At 44.3% G+C, this 20,642-nt stretch overlaps 3 protein-coding genes across 3 annotated transcripts in view; 2 read left to right on the forward strand and 1 right to left on the reverse strand.

Annotated features, from left to right (window-relative positions):
- The window catches only part of btbd8 (BTB domain containing 8), a 36,614-nt gene extending 28,315 nt beyond the window's left edge, over positions 1-8,299 (forward strand). The window contains exons 17-21 of the mRNA XM_042058128.1: positions 1,697-1,784; positions 2,167-2,309; positions 2,761-4,569; positions 6,963-7,554; positions 7,594-8,299. Coding sequence (XP_041914062.1) covers positions 1,697-1,784; positions 2,167-2,309; positions 2,761-4,569; positions 6,963-7,549 — 2,627 coding nt within the window. The 3' untranslated portion in view covers positions 7,550-7,554; positions 7,594-8,299. The remainder of the gene's footprint in view (positions 1-1,696; positions 1,785-2,166; positions 2,310-2,760; positions 4,570-6,962; positions 7,555-7,593) is intronic.
- Positions 8,300-8,707: 408 nt separating this feature from the next.
- On the forward strand, positions 8,708-11,178 carry LOC121678529 (protein SPO16 homolog). Its single transcript, XM_042058136.1, has 5 exons — positions 8,708-8,828; positions 9,167-9,260; positions 9,753-9,924; positions 10,032-10,110; positions 10,752-11,178. The coding sequence occupies exons 1-5, from the start codon at positions 8,760-8,762 to the stop codon at positions 10,902-10,904; spliced, it is 567 nt and encodes a 188-aa protein (XP_041914070.1). The 5' UTR covers positions 8,708-8,759; the 3' UTR covers positions 10,905-11,178.
- A 9-nt stretch (positions 11,179-11,187) lies between these two features.
- On the reverse strand, positions 11,188-20,417 carry glmnb (glomulin, FKBP associated protein b). Its single transcript, XM_042058132.1, has 18 exons — positions 20,242-20,417; positions 19,787-19,912; positions 18,895-19,005; positions 18,694-18,802; positions 18,193-18,457; positions 17,508-17,595; positions 16,880-17,055; positions 15,780-15,833; positions 15,632-15,662; positions 15,406-15,495; positions 15,157-15,198; positions 15,000-15,073; positions 14,633-14,714; positions 14,257-14,366; positions 12,982-13,045; positions 12,432-12,567; positions 12,192-12,286; positions 11,188-12,012 (listed from the first exon to the last, which is right to left on the reverse strand). The coding sequence occupies exons 1-18, from the start codon at positions 20,272-20,274 to the stop codon at positions 11,917-11,919; spliced, it is 1,782 nt and encodes a 593-aa protein (XP_041914066.1). The 5' UTR covers positions 20,275-20,417; the 3' UTR covers positions 11,188-11,916.
- Positions 20,418-20,642: the final 225 nt, after the last annotated feature.

The following is a 20,642-nucleotide window of genomic DNA, read 5'->3' on the forward strand; positions in this document are numbered from 1 at the left end:
GCTTCATTGTGCTGTTATCTACAAAAGGTGTGTGTGTGTCAAAGTCTCGTATATTTCAGTAATTTGTATGTGCCCAAATGTTTTGGAGATTGGTATATTTGTGACTGAACTGTGTGTGTGTGTGTGTGTGTGTGTGTGTGTGTGTTTATGTGTTTATGAGTGTTTCAGTGGCTCTCTGTCACAGATCTATGAGGTGGGAGGGAATGAGATTCAGTTCACTGGAGAGCTCTGCTTCATTGCTTTACAAGAATATTAAGGCGCTGCCTGCTTTTTTTCCTCGCTCTGTTTGCGTCTTTCAGATCATTTACTCCTCTCTTCTCTCTCTCTCCTTCTCTTTGTCTCTGCTCTGTCCTGTCTGCTCCATTTGCATTTCCTGGTGCTCTCATCTGTCCTTCTCTCTCTAATCTCCCCATCTGATCGTCTCTGGGTGGAAGGGACTGACTCGGCCATGACAGAATAGGGGCAACACACAAACATGCAGACACACATATATCACCCAGAGCCACAGGCGCTGAAGGTCAACACACACACTGACACACACTCTCACACATCACAGTCACACTATGACTAACCACTTATTTTGCCTGTGTTGTGTGTGTTATGGTGTTAGTCAGTGTCTCAAATGAATAGTAAGTGCAGGAGAGGGTAATATGGTTTAGGATGACAACAGGATCCTCTGGTTAACAGGGTTTCTGTCACAGCTCTGCCAAAAGATTGATCCTGAGAGAGCGCCATGCGTTCCACCCTCCCTTTCCTCTCCTCTCCTCCCCTCTTCTCTCCTCCTGTCTCCTTCCTTTCCTCCCCTCTCCTTTCCTCTCTGCTATTTGTCCTCCTTGCTGTGAACTACTCCTGCATGGTACCAGTGTGCTTTATTCATTAGCATGAGTAATTGACATATCTTGCCTGTTTTGCAATTGGCATTTCTTGTGCTCATAACCTTTCAGTACACAAAGGGCAAGGCCATACGTCGGGAAGTGTCTGCCTGTTGAGACATATCTGCTCTAACATCAACAACTAGCTCTGTGTATGTGTGTTTCTGTGGGAGACCAGTAGCAAAGAAAATCTGTGGCATACGGCCCTTTTTGCTTACTGCATTTAGATGGACTAAATATTGAAGTATTGAAGTGTAACTCCGGAGTAAAAACAAGCTAGGGTCTATTTCCTGTAGTAACAGCTTCAAACATTTTTTATTGAGAGCAAAATTACTTTACTCAGTTCTACTTATTTATCACAGTTTGTGTGTGTATACATGTGTGTGTGTTTGATGATTAATTCCTCCTCACTCCTCAACTGTGCAAGTTAGCATGTTTGATTTGCAGATCACAGACCATATATCATCAGTCCAATCTGCCTAGTCTACACCCACTTGAAGTAGTCACCCACACACACACTCACAACATTATGAAATTCCTGAATGTTGTCTTTTCAAAGCCTCGTTTTGCTCAAGTCAGTTGGCTATGTAAGCAGTCTTTAACCTAAAATCAGTTTTTGACCTCATGTTTAATCAAATCTCCACAGGAACACATCCTCCTGGCTAGAGTGAATCTCTACTAATTAGAAGAACTGACAAGTGTCCTCTGTGCTTTGTCCTCTGTCTAATTAATTAATGTCTAGCCGAGATGGGCTTCATATTACCCAGGGATCTTGCACCGTCTGGTTTTGCTTGTAATTCTCTTTATCTGCTCTTTCTTTGCAGGTCTCAGGCCCAAAACACAAGCCAAGGTCATGTCCAAAACCACACTGAGCAAAACCAGCCCGAAAGCCGAGGCGGAGAAGACAAGCAGGTGAGCGAGTGGCTTATGAGCAGCAACGTAGGACTGCATCAGGAACACTAGCTCCACCCTCTGGTGTGCAGTTGCCATTTCACTTAGTTGTATAACATCAGTACGAGAATAACAACAACAGTTTCAAACACTTTTTTTTTTCATTAGTGCAGATGTCATCCACCATAACTGTACTATACAAGTCTACCTATGGTAAGGTCATTGTGGTACATTGCTTATTTTAGTATGAATAAATATAGAATGTCAGTTACACATAGAAGACTTTTTAGGAGGATTCATTTATGGTTGACATTTAACTATTACGGAGGGTCCATTCTGAAGGTTCTGAGCAGTTCTAAAAGGTGCCCCCATGCCAACGGATCTCTGTGTTTGTGTGACTCAGCCCTAGCAACAGTGCCACTGGGAGGGAGGCCAGCAGAGCCAAGAGCGGAGCAGCCAGCAGGCCCACCACAGCACCCTCTGCAGGCCGGACGGAGAGCAAGGGCCGGGCCACCTCAGCCGCCTCTGGCCCCATTGACAACCACGGTCAGTCAGTCCGTTACGTCTGCCTCCTTACCGCTTCCATTTTATTTTGGTCTTTTTATTATTTTCCTTTCCTTTCATGTCTGCTCGACACACTGTTTTATTACTTTGTAGCACTTTATAACCACTGCTGCTTCCTGTCTGACTCACTGGTTTGGCTCAGACATGTCTTTCACTCTCACTATGAGTCATCACATATGAGGCTTTCACCTTCTGTCTTTGTTGTGGAAAATTGTAACCATGTAAATGTCCTCAGCTTTTAGCAACCTTTTACGCACATTTAAGCTTTACCTTTGACATTCTTGCATTGTGCATTTACACCCCCCGGTTCTTGCCATACTCACTAACACCACCAACTGTGTTATTTTATTGGATTTGTTTGGTTTAGAAATATTTTCTGTGTTGCAACTCTTACTGTCTTTCAGTGATTTTGGTATCCCACTTTTCTCTGCAGTCTCAAGACCAAGCTCAGCACCCAGCGCCAGGAAACCGGCCTCCCCCAAGAAAGAGGAGGAGAAGGACAGCAGCAAGCGGCGCGTGGCCAAGCCTGCCCCGGCCACGGCTGCCAGCAGAGCAGCCAAAGCCCCCGCCGCTTCCTCCAAGACCTCCCCTGCCTCCAGCAGCAAAGCCACACCAAAGGCCAAGGGCTCCGTCGAGGCGCCGAAAGCAGCTGGTCAGGCCAAAGGCGCCGTCACGGCCAAGAGGACAGCAGCCACAGCCAAGGAGACCACAAGCTCCAAGAACCCTGAGACCAAAGCGGCTGCATCTCAGTCCAGCATCACGGCGGCTGCCAAGCCAGGTACGACGGAGGCGCCCTCTCTAGTTGAACAGGGAGAAGGTTCTGGAAAAACTCCGGTGTCGTCACAAATCAGCACATCAGCAGCAGGGTCTGTCAGCACAACAGAGGCCAATCCAGAACACCAGAAGGCTGCCGATCAGCAAACACTCAGTTCTGTGATCACCTCCAACATTCCTGCCCAATCAACCAGCACCGCTGACCAGTCCAGTAGACAAACAGCACACCAGACCCAACAGATTTCTCAAGAATCGTCCACCGTTGGTTCCACGAAACCTGTTCCTCAGCAGCGCTCCACGGACTCGGACGCTCCCGTTCCGGTCCCCGCGGGCACCCCAAGCAGCCTGGCCAGCCTGGGCAGCACACCACAGGAGGAGTCATGGAGTGGCGGCCCGCGGCGCCCCCGGCTCCAGGCTAGCCCCGAGTCGGAGTCGGCCAGCGCGGCCAGCACCTCATCGGACGACATGAAGCCACGTTCAGAGGATTACGATGCCGGCGGCTCGCAGGACGACGACTGCTCGCAGGGCCGTGGCGAGGGCGCCTGGCGCTGCGGCACCATGCGCTGCCCGGACTTCCTCGGTCGCAGCAGCAGCGACACCAGCACGCCCGAGGAGCTGAAGACGTGCGAGGGCCCCACGGCACCAGGAGGGGGGCCGCTCCGCGTGGAAGTGCGGCTGAGGGGCCGCGAGCCCGACACCACCAGCGAGGAGGAGGTGGCGGCCGCCAGGAGGAGAGGAGGAGGTGGCGCCGGGGCTGTTGGAAGGCCTCGCTCATGGTTGGCTGGTGGTGGCGATGACACCCCCACGCAGGAAGAGGAGGTGCCCGCGATTGACCTTGGGGAGATGAAGAACGTGCCTGACCATCAGCTCTTCTCATCCGAGGAAGAGGAGGAAGAGGAAGAGGAGGAGGAGTCTGAGGAGGAGACATCTGAGGTGGAGGTGCTGCGGGGAGGAGGAGGAGCGGGAGGAGTGGGGCCTGCTCAGGCTGAACCCTCGCCCCAGTTCCAGGGTATCATCAACCTGGCCTTTGAGGACGCTGCTGACCAGGAGAACCAGTTCCAGATGGCCGCTTCCTCCACTGCCGCGGCCGCTAGCACCACAGGCTTCCGCCGCTCTGTTCTGCTCTCCGTGGACGAGTGTGAGGAGCTGGGCTCTGAGGAGGGGGGCACAGGTGACGTCTTTGAAGCCCCTGCCAATAACCACACTGACCCATCCAGCCAAGACACTGAGGCCAAGGGGGTGGTGTTCCTGACCGAGGTCCAGGAGCTCGCGCTGGGAGAGAGCAGCAGGGACGGGCAGGACCCGCCTCCGCAGGAGAGGCCCTGCCACCTGGACCTCAGGCACGCTGAGCAGTACCGCGGCAGCAGACCCTCCGACAGCACACAGCGGGCTGAGCTTCGGCTGGACTTACCCGAACCGCCGCAGCACACAGCCAGCTCCCCCTCCCAGGCCTCCCACTCCCCTGCAGGTAACGTATAATCTAAGGACCCGCCCCTTCCCAACCCTCACCCCACCCCCCCAAAGTCTGTACCCCACCCCTAAGCCACTCCCACAGAGCAACTAACTCCTCCCACTCGTCCCCCACCTCCACCACCACACTCCAACCCCAGGCTCCCCACAACTCAGTACAGTGTAGTGTAGTCTCACCCTGCAAGATACAGGCTCCTCAAAGTCAAATGCTGTTGGCTCTTGTCTGTCCTTTTGAAGGACGTTAATCATCTACCTAAGAGTAAATATTTATATCAGCTAGTATCATCATAGGGCCAGGTTCATATAACTTATAGGTAGCTCCCTATCTCAATTTAAATATTCAATATCCGCCCTCTGTTATTTTAAGTCCGTAACATCAGGACATACATGGGAAGATGGCACATTACAATCAGCAGTAGTTTTAAGCTGACCACACTATTCAGTCAACTTTGACAACTTTAACTACCTTGATCCAGAGCCACTGTGCCCTTTACACCTCAGTTTACAGCATAGCAGCGCAGACAGCAGCTCCATCAGGACTCCTTGTTCCAAACCGTTAGGGACCTGCTCAGACAGATTGTCGGGGAGAGGCCATTGCTTTGTAGCAAGGCCAGTCAGCGTTAGTCATATCAATGCACTTTGATATACGTACCGAAGTGAAGAAAATGCAAACATTACAACTTTTGTGTTAACATTTTTGAGTTATTCGTACCCTGGTATTATTCTTTGAGCTTTGTTTATTTATTTATCACCTTTTTTTCTGTTAACATTAAGACATGCCGCCTCTTTTGCAGCAACTTAAGATTCACTATATGCACAAGTGGCACAGTCACTCATCCTACTGGATGCATTCCAAAAAAAAAGGGAAACAAAAAGAGTAACAAAAAAAATATTGTACAGGTGACTTTGTGACCGCCATTGTGGCAACACACTGTTCCATGAGAAAGGTGAGTCTCTCACCTGTATAATGTGATATATACGAGTGAGACCACCTTTCTCCTGCGCCAGCTGTTCCACTTGTTCCTCATATAAACTCTCTGTGAGTTTAAAGAACCCCACAAGCACTTTCAGCATTAACTTAGAAAGCCATGTTTTATTTTGTTAATTAATTTTTCGATCCCATAAATGTCTCAGTGTTATTATTTTAGTTTACGTGTGTGTTGTTGTTGTTGTCGTCGTCGTCTTGTGTCATTGATGTTTTTTTTTATTCTTATTATTATTTCATGTGTTATCGCCTGTTTGGATTGCATCTCCACTAGACCATGGTGTCTCTAGTCCGTAGGTACCCATCTCCTTAATTGTAGATCTCTTATTTTATTTATTGTTTTTTTTTTATGCTGTAGACTTTTCTTTTATTTTAATGTAATTTTGTAGTGCCGGTAGAACTTTCTGTATATGCTATGTTTCTAGAAAACTCACGGTTCCACTATGTCTCTCTTTTTTCACTGGTATGGTACCACTCCCTTCATAGCTCTCTTCCAGTGCAGAAAACCACTCTAGCATTTAATCCTGAAAAAGCAATAAGTGGTGAAGTATCATTTAATTGCATGATCCTCATTTGTTTGCAACCAGTGGATTTTGTTAAAAAAAAAAAAAAAAAAAGAGCAACAAATTGCAAGCAAACTTCTAACTGTGTTATGAGTGACCTCATGGTCAGAGAACATATGCACTCGAGTCCTTGTAAGTGAAAACACTATGCTTAGTGTGTGTTCTACAGCATTTGTTTTTTTATAGTAACAAAAAGTCTCAGATCTATACAATAACCTTGTGCACGGGACTCAATGATAAGTTAACAGCAACAACAGAAACAAACATATCTCTTGTGCCTGACTAAAACTTGAGTTGCCGTAGCAGGCGGAGTTGACGTTGGCACTGGCAGAAAGGCGGTGTCTTGGTAGTGGTGGACAAAAGAGACACACTGAAGAGAAGCATCCCCCTTTTCCTCTGTGCATCACCTTTAGGGCAGCTGTCCATCCTCTCTCTCTTTCTTTCCTTCCACACTTTCCAAAGTTCAGTTGAATCTCTGGAGACTTTGGGTTTATTTTTCACTAAGCTTCTGTTCCAGATTTGTCAAGTAAACCACCATTGTTCATTCCCCAGCATTTGCATCCAAGTGAATGACAATGGTGAATTCCAGTTGCAGTCCAGCAGCTATCATTTTGACATTTGTGACCATTTTAAAGAGGACACAGTTGCATTAGGGGTGAAACTAATGTCAACCAATGCTGGGAATAGATCATATCACAAAGCTTCTTAAATGAAATGTATGTATATATTCTATCTCTGTGTGTTCACTTCAGAGCAAAGAACATAAAAGAAAGTACAAAAAAAAAATGAAATCCAAACGCTGAATCACGTTGGTCATTGTGCAGTATTGTCAATTGCTTTTAGGGGACTTTGATGCTTGTGACAGATTGGATCAAAGCTGCACTCATAGTCGCCGTCCATCCAAAGCCCTCTCTCCCATCTATGAGATGGACGTGAGCGAGGCCTTTGAGCAGAACTTGGACGCGGAGGGGAACGCTGACGGGGACTCGAGCGTCACAGGACAGCAGGGTGAGGAGCGAGGACCGGGAGAGGAGGAGGAGGAGGAGGAAGGGGGAGGAGAGTACGAGACTGAGAACCAGGTGTGCGAGGAAGCGGACGAGGATGAGAACAGTCAGTTTGCGGAGCGGGACTGGCGCCTGCTGCGGCAGCTGCTGACCGAGCAGGATGCCAGCCTGGGTGTCATCAACTCGGTGCCTGAGGACCTGAACCTGGCGCAGTACCTGATCAAGCAGACGTTGTCACTGTCACGTGACTGCCTGGCCCAGCACGCCTTCCTGCCACACGAGAAGGAGAGCTTCAAGCGCTGGGCCGAGCTCATCTCGCCGCTGGACGAGTCCACGGCCAGCATCACAGTCACCAGCTACTCGCCTGAAGACGCCGCGTCCCCGCAGGGTGAGTGGACCATCCTGGAGCTGGAGACTCATCACTGACCAACCCCCCCCCCCCCCCCCCACCCCCACCCCCACTCCCCAACCCCCCCAAAAAGAACTATCCGTAACCCTGGCAGAGGCAGGAGTACACCTCACTCTTGTCATCAAAAAAAACATTTCCCATTTCCCATGAGACATTCTCATAATTCTATCTCTGGACTGGTACCGACACTTTAGGTCTGTGGACTCTGGGTTGCTATCCTGGGATGAGAGCTAGGCCTAGTCTTTCTCTGAACTCCATCTGTGTCGAGATTGTCCATTAACATCAGGGTTTAGATCAGGACTAGGCTCAAGTTCTTTGGTCATGACAGTAGCCAGTATATCAGTTAAAGTTCCTATCCATCGGTTTGAAAGGATCATTCTTTTTTTCGATGAGTCACCTCTGTTGTTTATTTATGTATGTATGTTTGTTTGTTTGTTTATGGACTTCGAAGCCGCATCTCATGCCACTTTGCCCAGAACCTGCCGTGCTTCTCCTCTTGAAAGGTTCTCCTTATTAAAAAAAAAAATGACAGATTGTCGCCAAGGCAACTTGTTTTGCATGCAGACATTTTTGTAATTCAGAATTGTTTACTTGGTGTTTGCTTTAGTCTTTATTAGAAAACCAAAAGGAAAAAAAGACAAGATGTATGTCTTTCTCATGGCGTTGGTTAGATGGCATTTGCTAGAAAATAAAGAACATGTAGATGGCCTGTTGGTTTACATTTCACTGTTGTGATGAAGCCAATAAAAAATGTGGTTTCAACTATGTAATTTGCTTCTACCTTATACAGTTTACAGCATGTTTACCTTTCATTTGAGACCAGGATTATGCTTCTACACAAAGGGGTTCATGTGCAGTAAGCAGTTGATTGTCAGTATGCATTTTGGATAACCAAAAGTCCTATGGGGAGTTTCCATAGGCCTTTTACAAAACGCATGAGCACCTTGGCAAATAATGGTCTAAAGCACTCATATTTTCATTCTATATTGATCTACTTTTGCACACAGCTTCACAAGACCTTGTGCTAGGGCTCAGTTGTGTTTCTAAGTGATATCAAGTGACCTAGAGGGCTGAAATGTGGTCAGTTCAGAGATGCTTGTAATCCGGCAGAAAATCTTGTCCCCATGTTTCATGCAACAATGACAATGACGACAATCATCAATGAAAAAGCCGTAGATAGAGACAGTGCCCTCTACTGGAAGTATGGCATAACACACGGTGCAGTAAATGATCATGGCAGATCAGCAAAAGTGTGATTCATGGCAGACTACAGTGATAGTTAGCACATCACTTCAGGTAACAACTGAGAAATTAAACTGTAATTGTAATTCTTATTCTGCAGATGTGTAACAAATGGAAAGGCCTAGTTAGATGTCTCGGGACGCCAGACATTACTGAGTTTTCCCTCAGCTAAATGGAGAAACTAGCAACTTAACATTAACGTTAGCTTGCTGTCATTTCCCCCCAAACCAGGTGATTAACATTATCTAAACAAAATTAGCGATATACCCAGCCTACTCTTTTTTTTTTTATTACCCATTTACTCATGAAAACCCATGGCTTTTTTTCACATGGTAACTGCATTTTCTAGTTAGTCAGTTCCAGCAGCTGAGGTTCTAGGCTTTTCTTTGCAGAATCACGAGTCGGCTAGGCTGTTGTGCGCTCAACAGCATCGGATTCGGTTTTCAGATGGTGTCGAACCTGGATCCTTCGTTTTCCCTCTTTCAGGTGAGGTAACATTATTTATCAAAGTTGATAAGATGCTCATTCACTTCTCAAACTCAGACTTTACCTGCTTGCTGTAACGTTGAAATGCTGATCATTGAGACAGTTTTCATGGAGGAATAAAGAGCTTTATCTCTATTGCCATGATGAGCCTCAGCAACCTACCAGCTGTTCTGAGGAGACATATTACACCGCTACCCTTAGGCCTATCATGTGTCTCCATCCTCGTGTCGTTGTTGCTGGTGGGGAAGAAGGAGTGGTAAAAGGCTCCCTTGCCCTATGGCATTGGCAGGTTTTTTGTTGTACATTGAGATTAGGCAACTGACCTATGAAACGGACCAAGGCAATGAAGGCATAACCCTTTCAAGTGTAAACTAGTAGGTGTGTTATGAAAGAAAATTGGCCAGCTCTCTTGCAACTACTTCGAATTTATTGTGATTTAGGGTCTTCAGTGGATGCTTGGTCGATGTATGTGACCTTTTGCTTCTCTGACAGGTACGGCCTTCATGTTAGTGGTCCCTCAGGAGATTCAAGAGTCACTGGAGAACACTGACCTGTATGAGAAAATCCAAAAGTTTGTGCAGGTGCACAGAAATAGTTTCCTCTTGCTCCAGGCTCCCGTGTTCGGGAAGAAAGAGTGGGATATCATGGCAGCTGTACAGATCAGGTGACCAGATATATATATTTATATGATATTAACTGTTGTATTGAGAGTATTACAACATAACCCATATCAGTAAGTAATCATATTAGTAATGTATTTATTTACAACAGATTCTTTGGCACTAACCTCCGTGTTCTTCCAGTCCACTGTAATGCAAACATGGTCAAGGGAATGTTGGCTCTTGCAAAGGTGAGGTTAAATGAGTGGAAAGACAAATTCAGAGGCATACAACAATACACTTTCATTCAATAAGTCAGTCATCCAGTCCAAGAATAAACCCCAAATATAAGAACGCCATTGTCCCTGGGGTTTTCACAATGTCACACAGCAATTACATTAAGGGCTAAGGACAATGGGCCAATGTTCAGTACAGCTAACCACCCTTATCAGGTTATTGCAGGGGTATAGCACACTCTGCTGAGACTGAGGGCTGTCTTGTAAAAAAAAAAAAGCTACTGCACAGATAAAGCTAGATTGAAAACTGAATACCTTAAGCACATTGTGCCTAAACCTCACTGCCATGATTTAATAAAGATTTGAAATTTCAAATTTCGTGTTGTTAGGAAAATATACACATGAAAAGAAACCTTAAGGTTGGTAAATGGTGTTTTAAATAGTAAATTAATAGTAAAGTAAATTAAATAGTTTCAATGTTTTGCAAATGAATAGGGATTCATTGATTTATTTTACCACCACATTGCTTATGCTCAACACTGAAGTTGCAGGACATCTGCACTCCTGTGTCTATGTGTAAATCTGTACTTACTGACACTAAACAAACATTTAATCACTAAGCCACCAATCTTCTAAGCATCTGTTCATTTACTCAGGCCACCAGCAAGCCCCATGTGGACACTGTGAGGGACCGCATGTCCCTGGTTCGTGCCCACCTCATCGAGCGCAGTCCTGTATGGGAGCTGCTGAGGGACATTCAGACTCAGATGATGGCAGTCCCCACTGGCAATTGGACCCCTGGAGTCTGAGGCTGTTTATTAGTGTAACAAGATAAGGGTGATTGATGAGTTGATAGTTCCTGGTTTACACTCCTTTGAGTTAGTGTCTTCAGTCCTTGCTGTTATTTAAGATGGATCATTTATACAGGTATACAGAAGCTGGGTGTCTGACGGCAAGTGTCAGCAATGATCAAATGTGTATTTATAACATATTCATAAGTCTTTATAATCAAGTTATACCATTTCATTGTTCAGAGTATTCAGTTAGTAAAGCAGTTATTCAATAATTAATGACAAGCATGACAAGTTTAAATATTTAATAGTTGTTAACAAAATAAAAATCAATATTAACAACACACCTGTTTTGTTATATTCCTGTTAAACCGAGCCATATAAAACAACAAATGTCCTCACATGGCAAGTTACTTGTATAGAAGCGTGATGAACAAATTAGGTTAAACTACACTAATATAAAATCAAAACTCCAATGGTATGGACACAGCATTCGTAAACTACTCAGAAACATACAAGTCCCGAAAGTTACTGGAAAGGCTAATTAAATCTCCTAAACTCAAAATCCAAACTTGCACAGGTTGAAGTTCGGAATTTACAGATAACAGTCATGCCATAACAATGTCATCTGCACAAGACGCAAGTACACAGACAGCAAACTTTGCTCATTTGGTCTTACCGGTATATGTTTTTCATGAAAACCAGATTGTTGGACGTATATTTTGCTAACCCGAAAAGAGAAGCCTGTAGAAAGTTTCTATACCTGTACATTTTAGCAGAAGGCTGCAACATAAGAAAATGTAAAACAAAACACAAGGGGTCTGCATATTTTATGAATTCACTCGATTTGAATTCACTCGATATATCTATCTGCTTTCATTGTTTTTGAATCAATTTTTGACGACGAGTTTGTCGTTGGATACATTATTCTGGGCCCCGTCCTGGTTTATCAGTGATTGACTGACTGTAATTTGTAGATGTTGCTTGTTCAATGCTGTAACCTAGCTGCTGGAACATTTGAGGTCAGGGGTCAGGGCTCTCGTGCAGCTCTGTCTTCCGTCAGCTCCTCTATCCTCACCGCCAGGCTGTCCATCAGGTCAAAGGTCACCATGGCACACTGAAGAACCTGCAAAGGCACCACAAGGAAAACCCCAACAAACATCATGGTGGTCTCCAGGTCAACGTGTGGGTGTGGTCATTTACACACAGGTACCACATGGCCCTTCTTTCCATCTGTCACAGTATCTGTCAGCTTTAGGGTTAGTGTATCAGTGATGGTTTAGTGAGATTGATGCTTGACATTACCTGATGTTGTTCCATTTCAGACATGTCAGACAACTTCTCATCTCTCACATTGATTTCACGCACTGGTTTCTTAATTTTCCGAGCTTCTCTTCTCTCTGTGGAATGTTTCACATAATTATCAACTATGTCTATATAAATGTTTTCTTGATAGTTCTAGGACATAGGCTCATGATTACCTTTATTGATGCAACTCAATGAAAATTATAGTGTATTATGTAAGCTAAAGCTGGTTCTTCCTACCCTTGGCTTTGTTCTTCTGGTTCTCTTTTAGAGTCTTGAGTTCGGAGCCGTAATAGGACCTGGACATGCTGAGGCAGACACGCAGGACCTTCAGATAGCTGTCAGCCAGCTTACACAACTCTGCCCACATGCTCTTCTAGGGAAGATACAAGCATATTAACCAATTATATTTATTCATTTAACATTTATTCTGTGTCTGTCAATACTAGTACTAGAGGATATGAGTGCTTACAACTACTAGTAAAAGTATAGTAGAAGAAGTGGTAGAAGAGGAGGTAATAGAGGGAAAAGCATGGTAAGTGTGCAACAGGTGTGTGAGACTGACTGAAACTAGACAGCAATGGGGTGCTCGCATAATCTGGTTATGAAACTGTTGGGTTCTTTTGTGCTGCTGATACTATTCATCTTCATTCTCTAATCAATGTTTTTTTATGAGCATATTAAACGTTTCATGATCACTGACCTTCAGTTACTACATACAATATTGGGTGATTTATACATTTCCCTCAGCACCAGTTTATTGCTACAATATGTCATGACGGTTACTTACTGAAGAACTCTTTTCCTTCTCTTTGATAAGCAAGAAACGGAGCAAGTTGAGAGACTCCATGACTCTGTTGAAAAGACAGACATTACCATTACACCTTGGAAGTTAACTTTTCTCCTTTAACACATTTCAGATCATATCAAACTGGCCTCAAAACATTGCACCACCAAGGGGAAACATGAAAAACAGAGCCCAACCCAAAAGAAGATTAACTCCCCTCATCCCATTTGGCAAGGTGTATGATGAGGATGCTCATATCATTAACTGGAGAAAGCCTCATCAGCTGACATGGGACTGACAACCAGAGCCATTTATCATGTTATATAAGCATGGACAGTAAGTGGTCCTGCACATGACACCAGAGTCCCTGGGCCTGGATGCACTGTGTGTGTGTGTGTGTGTGTGTGTGTGTTCGTGTCTCTGTCTGCCATCTGCCCTGTGCTGGTTCACTGGCATGACTCTCCAGGATACTCTCTGCAGCATCACATCCATTAATGATGAAGCAGAACAGGGCTGCCTTACATGCCTGCCAAGCCTCTGTTACCACTGTGCTGGGAGTGGAGTGTCTGCCTGTTACGGGCAGTAAGTGGTTACTGAGAAAGAGGGATGTGAGTGCACATTTGTTAAAAATGACACATCTGTGTGTATGCTCAGGGACAACATTTTTTTTGTTTTTTTGTTTGTTTGTTTATTTGCTTGTTTTTTATTAGATAGCTGAAATCTGCCTTTCACCTTTCACCCAGCCACACAATTGCGGTGTTGACATTTTTGACACAAAATTGTGTTGTCTCTGAGCTAACACGCAATGTGTCATTTCGACACATCACTTCTTAGAGTGTGGGTTTAGTAACTTGGAAAAGTCAAGTAAATGGTTTTGGAAATGTACCTAACACCAGTAGATGGGAGATTAACTGGGAGCAGTTTATTACTGGTCTAGAATGGGCTCAACTCTCCACATGGTGGTGAGCTTGAGTAAAGAAGCATATCAGTAGAAGTCTTTCTAATGAAGTGAGAAAACACAAGTAATTGTACAAGAGACTTGACGGTATGGACACAATCAGCTAGTTGCCCATAAATTAATCCAGCCTAGTTGTAGACGTAGACGTAAAGCTATTTTCAGTGGAGATTTTCACTGAAATTGTATAAGTCTAGCATGTATGGGAAATCTGCGCATTGAGTTATCAAGAAATGATGATGGTGTTTATGTGTCTAACATGGGTAGACTAGGAAACATCTGCCACCTGCAGAGACTGTTCCCACGGAGTGCTCCTGTCTTACCTGTCCATGCCATGCAGCAGGTCAGTCTCTGCTCCCTGTGGGAGACACAGGGCCAGCTGCAGCAGGGACAGCAGGTGCTCCCCTGAGAACCAACAGCTCACCTGTCCACACTGGACAGACACAGAATATAAAGCATGAAGCATGTGTACATGGAAAAACACACCGTATACAGATATTTTTGTGTACAATTTGGACAATGTGTGTGGTTTTAAAGATCTTGCATTTTGTTGAATGTTCATGTTCATGTTTTCCGTATTCTTACTGACTGAAACATTTACCGGTAAGCATGTGTTACCGAACTGGACTCAATTTATCTTACCCTCAATTGGTAAGTTTGGACACTATCATTTAAACTGAAACTAAAATGGCACATTACATTTGCAGGGTCCACCTGGTTCTTGATGTTTTTGATGACATGGCCTTCCACCCCAGCATGATGGCTGGTTGTCAGCATGCACCTTCAATTGGACACAACATTTGTAAGTATATATGTGACAGCATGGTCTTAAACATTATGTTTACACAGTACATCTAAAGAGACGAGACAAGTACAGTATACTCAAGACCTGAATATATAATTTAATGAATAAAGATTTTTGACACATACATTTAAATAATAGATGAGTACAATCTCTTACCTGTGGTAACCTACTATACAGACTGTGTTTATTTTCTGTGTGAGTACTTAAGTGTAAAAAAGAAAATCACCATTTGGAGTTACTTGAGATTTTTTGTTTTCTTACCTGAAGAATCTGTGTTTGGCTTCCCCATTCAGTTTATCTATGAAGAGCTGGAATACATGCAGTGCCCTTGTTTTCTGTGAAGAGATGACATGACCAAGGCTAGTTTTAATCTGGGGTCATACACTCTCATTTGTGATAGTCTTGTTGCAAAACTTACCAAATGCTTAATTGGACAAACAGTCATGATTTGCACCAAGTTCTGTAGGAGATAAAAATATTATTACCTAAAAAAAAGGATTTTAAGTAGATATGTATTTAACATTTGAAGGGATGGGATTGCATATTTTGAAGGGTATCTAAGGATACAGATCTATAGATTTTTATGCAGTTTGTTTAGAGGATATGCAATCTGTGTTTTACATTTTATGTATCTAGTTGCCTCTTTTCTCAGTACACCTGCAATCACCTGGGGGACAGTGTAGAAGGACCTGAGCTCCAGGATCTCCACTGGTAGGGTGCAGCCTTCCACTCGCTCCAAACTCTTCTCACACAGATCCTAAGATCACAACACACATAAAGGGTTGTGCGTTCTGTGTGCATACTTTTTCAACTTTGATCGAGGGGTTTTACTCAAAACCTCAAACACTCCTTGTCCTACAGTAGATACCAAATGTGGACTGAAGTATCCTTACCAGGCCTTTTGTAAGCCAAGATTCATCTTTCCTGTCAGAGAAAAATAATTAACACTGTTATCAATATTATCACTTGGAACCGATGTTTCTGTTATTATTGAATTTTCATAAGTTAACATAATGTAACTCCATGCATTTGGCAGCATACCTAGCTGACAAAAGGTTTACGTAATCCATGTTGCGCTGCAGTAGATAAACAGGGCTAAGAGGAGAGAGTACATAAGTCACGTGTTAGTTATTTTGTGTGACATTTTGAAGCAAGATTGTAGGCTTTTAAATTTAGCCTAGGACACCAAGCCAAATTAACCTCCTCCACTTAGAGATATGTACGTCTGTCTTCTGTCTGTGACTGTTCTAGTGGCTTCAACATCGTACGCACAGTAGGCCACAAGGGACACCTGACAGTTTTACAGGAATGTATGTGCGAGCTTGTGAGTGTGTGTGTGTGTGTGTGTGTGTGTGTGTGTGTGTGTGTGTGTGTGTGTGTGCTTGCCTTCATGTGTGTGTGCGTGTTTGTGTGTGTGTGCGCATATGTGTTTGTGTGTGCGTGCGTGTGTGTGGGTTTGTGCACGTGTTTATGTATGTGTGTGCGTGCACCTTTTTCTGTGCCTGTGTGTGTAAGTATGTGCATGTGAGTCTGTGCATGCATGCCTGTGTGTGTGAATGTGCGTGCGTGCATGTCTACTGTTTGTGTATGCGTGTGTGTTTATGTGTGTGTCTGTGTGTGCACTTGTCTGTGTTTGTGTGTCTGTGTCTCTGTGTGTGTGTGTACATGCATGTATCTGTGTGTTTGCGTGTGTTTATTCCACAAAACTTGGGTGTCATAATGATCCTACACTTCAAATTCAGTGCAATTTTGAACCTGTCAGCCAGAGATACCTGCGATTACAACACCTCATTTTTGCTTTTTCATTTGTAACTAGGAAAAAAAATCTCAGTTAAGTCAGTTAATATGCGCAGCGGTCATAATAATGCTAAAAAGGGCTAAAACAGTAACTGGCCTTTTCTTCCAGCATTCAAAATGTGAAAGGGGAGTTGACTTCAAACCAGTGCACTTTTGATTTGTGTGTGTTCAGCTACTATGCAGTCTCTTGACCTATGCTGGATGAATGTATGTTAAACAAGCCTTTTGGCAGACTATAAAGCGAATAATCTTTTCCAAATATCTACAACTGCTACAACAACATTTTTAATAAAGTGCTTTTCAACGCACCCAAAGCGCTTTGGTCTGGCTGCTGGCCTACCTACCTAAAGATGGCAGGAAACGTCTCCATGGCAATAAGCTGGACAAAGAGGAGGTAGGCGAGACAGGCACGAGACTCTTCAGAGTAGCTGGCAGCCTTAGAGATGAACTCATCTCCCCTCCTCATTGGCTGGTGGAACAGGAGGACCGGCAGGGGCTTATGGATCGCAGTTAGTATGGCCTAAAAGGGTTCAAACAAACTACTGGTTTCGAGTGCATACTGTAGCCACGTCATTTGTCACTTTTTAACAGGATATGTGTCACATTTAGATCATCATATTGAACAGTTTATTTCTGGACTTCACCCCGACTATTTGGACAACTTGGACAACTTGGACAACTAATCATTTTTGTGATAAAAATACATTTTGTCGTAAAATGGCATTGCTCAGAAGAAACAAAACACAGGTTTGCAGAGGCAGGCAAACACCCTTCCTTGAAGCTCTCATCTACAGTTAACTTTTCATTGGGTGGTAAGTCTGACCACACACAAGATGAAATAACCCTCAGGTCAATCAACACATTTAATTCATTCACTCGAGCTATGGGTTGCAACAAGACCCCGTTCAAACCGCAGCTCTCTGTGAACAGTGAGATCCAGCCCTGTAGTATCATGTGGAAGATGTGGCTTACCGTAATGCCAGTGGCAAAGGTCCAGAAGGGGCTACTGGGATCCTGCAGTATCGCCTGCAGCAGCGGCTCTCGTAGGCTCATCATGCAACTGAGGGCAGTGGAAGAGACCGTGAGCGAAAAGGTCTCAGTCAATCAGTCAATTTATTTTGCACTAACACGGCCAGTGCTTATAACAGTGGAACATGGAAAGGAAGTCAGAGTTAATAAATCCTAGTGTATCATAAAATTGAATCTTAATACTTGCTGATGCATCAGGATTTATTTCCAAAATATATCATGAGTTGTATGTTGTGAGTCTCTGAAACAAACTTCAGGGAGGTAAAATTGTTGTCAACTCTGACTTCCTTTTCCAGTTCCACTGTGATGCAACAGAAGAATGAGGTCTTGCACTATGTTGCGGACTTGCGATGTTATCAGAGTGTGAAATTAAATAAATCAATATAGCAACACCTAGTATTCATATACACTATGTAGACAAAAGTATTGAGACCCCTGCCACTACGCACACTGCAACTTTAAAGACATCCTATTCTAAATCCATAGGATAATCCAATATGGAATTGCTGTACTGAAAAAATATTGCGATACTACACTGATTGCTTTCTCCCACCTGTAGTTATCTCCTCTCCTGAACTTAGCATTGTTTTCATAAATGGCAAAGCACTGAGACACAGAGAAGACTCACAATTTGACTATATCCTCTCTCAGCCTGTCGTTCACTGGGCCCTTTGCAGCAGATGCTGCTCCTTTCTTAGAGTCGACCGTCTTCACCTCCACCACAAAGGGCTGCAGGAAGTCCAGCAGGACGGCGCAGCACTTGCACAGGCCGTGCACGTCGGTCTTCTCCTGCTGCCTAGTGTAGGGCACGGGCAGCCGGGCCACCTGCCTCTGGGCAACCTCCAGCACGGCACCCACACACGGGCCCCTGTCATCCCCCAGCTGCAGCATCACTGCCGAATGAGAAAGAAGCCTGGACTTGTTAGCTGCACTTATAGTTCGTCACCAGCAGGGGGACACAGAGGCAATGTGTCATGGGTACAATGTTGCCCTCTTTAGAAAAGTCTGACATTTGTTTACTCCTGGTTCAAATGAATGGCTTATTTTGAAATGGCACACCTATATTGACATAAAATATGATTGTGGCAAAGATTAGGGTCAGGCAGGTAGGCTGTTGACAGTTTATCACCTGTCTGGAGATGTGGGAGGAGAAATATAACTGTCTCGCCAATGAATCCTGGATCGCAGTCCTCCAGTTGTCCAAACAAGTTGTCAAAGACTTCCTTTGGTTTACAAGCCTGAACAGAGCATTGAGATTCACATTAGTATTACGATTACATTGCAGAGGTACGGGATATGTTCTATAATGCCCACCAAAAAAATAATTTACCTGCACTAGGTGGGTGACCGCAGCCTCACAGTGCACAGGGTTCCGCTTCCTCTTCAGAACCTCTTTGACCAGTGGCTGTAGCAGCCCAAGACCCAGAGCCCTGACTATACCCTGCAACACAGGGAGGAAAGTAGAGGGAACAACAACCAAAAAGAGTTAACACAGCATGTGTTTAAAAGCTACAATGTAGGTATGGAACTTTAGTGCTTGGATGCCTCTGGGAGAATGAAATGGAAAAAATGTGTGTAGCAACAGCAAGGACTAAAGAATAATGGATGGATGGAATGAAATAATGCATTCGTTGATAGTCTTAAAACTGCACATTGACAGGAAATTGCATATTTTAAACACATTCGGAACCACAATGTTTTGTAAAAATCCCTAAACTATTCTGTCCTTTTTCATATAGCAACACTCTGAACTGAGTGTCCCTTAAGGCTGCCAGCAGAGCGAGAAATCTGACTGGACCTCAAAAACACCTTGGGGTCAGAGGTCAGTGCCATGGGCAAGAGGAGGAGGAGAGGCATAGTGCATCCAGGGCATCAGTGAAATAGGTCCTGGTCTGTTCCCAGTGGACCAGCACATTTTGTCCACTCTAATGACTTAAAGGCTGTGGTATTTCTCAGAGAAAGGAGAATGGAGGCCCTGCACTATTACCCTCCAACATCCCTCTTTAAAGATGAAGTCCAGCCACAGATTTCCCTCATATAGGCATGGATTTCCTGTTCAGTTAAGAAAGCAGAACAGAGGCTTGTTCATAATGCACAATAGCCTATGTATCTTTCACATGTTCTTTGTAGGTTTCCTTTTTTTGAAGAACACTGTAAAAAGATAGGGACTGCAGTTTTCACCCAGAATATTGATATTTCACATATTTCATATTTAGGCCTACCTGGTTCTTTTCTTCTTTGATGAAGTCCAGTACCTTAGCACTCTCTCCTTGATCAATGCAGGCACTGCCAATTTGGATACAGAGTTCACGGTCCTTTTGCTTGAATTTGTTCTCTGGCGTTTTCCGCTGTGATCATCACAGAAGAAGAACCGCAATTTTATTTTAACCATGAGAGACCAATTGGTAGCCTAAATGCAATAGGCTTAGTGATTTCTAGCACACCAGTTGCATACAATTATTTGACAGTGTTGGTGATTGAGTTCATTTTATATTATTAAAGAAGAAATAAAATTACTGAAGTTTACTGATACTTGAGGGAGTCCGGCCCAGCATAGTGCCACAGGCCATGACTGCAATGGTCCTAGATCAACTGAGTTTTGTTTTATCCCTCTAAAGCGAAAACGTCCGATTCTCTGACAATGGTGTCATTCTGGTGATGTAGATCATTCACTCACCCATTTCTCTACGACGTCTTTGAATTTTGGCATTGCATAAAGTGTACACTTTCCAATTCCTCTTGTGATGACCACTTATTTAGACCACAATTAGCCTACAGATACGCACAGCCCAGAGAAAACGAATGTTTTCTAAAAACAAAGCGTCGCCTGTTGCTAAGCTCACGACTAGCTGAAGTAAGCCGTCGACACTGAGCAATGACAGGCGCTCTTCTGTAAAGCTCTTATCAAAGCAGAGTGCCTGAGTACTAATAGGATTATGACTGGGCGATGTAACATGGACAGAGGGCGGATAGAAACCTCTAGAATGGAAGAGCCGAGACGAGTGGGACAAGACGTGCGACCTAGGTTGGTTCACCAAGACATTTCAAGCGCTAGACTTCTAGGCCTATTCCCAACTG

This window comes from Alosa sapidissima, chromosome 12 (assembly GCF_018492685.1).
Source record: "Alosa sapidissima isolate fAloSap1 chromosome 12, fAloSap1.pri, whole genome shotgun sequence".
NCBI classification, from domain to species: Eukaryota; Metazoa; Chordata; class Actinopteri; order Clupeiformes; family Clupeidae; genus Alosa; species Alosa sapidissima.

What these genes read in the sequence shown, in the direction of transcription:
- LOC121678529 (XM_042058136.1), top strand. Translation starts at nt 8,760, where the DNA reads ATGATCATGGCAGATCAGCAAAAGTGTGATTCATGGCAGACTACAGTG. An exon ending in TAGTTAGCACATCACTTCAG is followed by an intron (nt 8,829 to 9,166) that starts GTAACAACTGAG and finishes TTTTCTTTGCAG; the next exon opens with AATCACGAGTCGGCTAGGCT. An exon ending in ATGGCAGCTGTACAGATCAG is followed by an intron (nt 9,925 to 10,031) that starts GTGACCAGATAT and finishes TATTTACAACAG; the next exon opens with ATTCTTTGGCACTAACCTCC.
- glmnb (XM_042058132.1), bottom strand. Translation starts at nt 20,274, where the DNA reads ATGCCAAAATTCAAAGACGTCGTAGAGAAATGG. An exon ending in CTTGGCTTACAAAAGGCCTG is followed by an intron (nt 15,496 to 15,631) that starts GTAAGGATACTT and finishes TTGTGATCTTAG; the next exon opens with GATCTGTGTGAGAAGAGTTT. An exon ending in GCCAAACACAGATTCTTCAG is followed by an intron (nt 14,715 to 14,999) that starts GTAAGAAAACAA and finishes GTCCAATTGAAG; the next exon opens with GTGCATGCTGACAACCAGCC.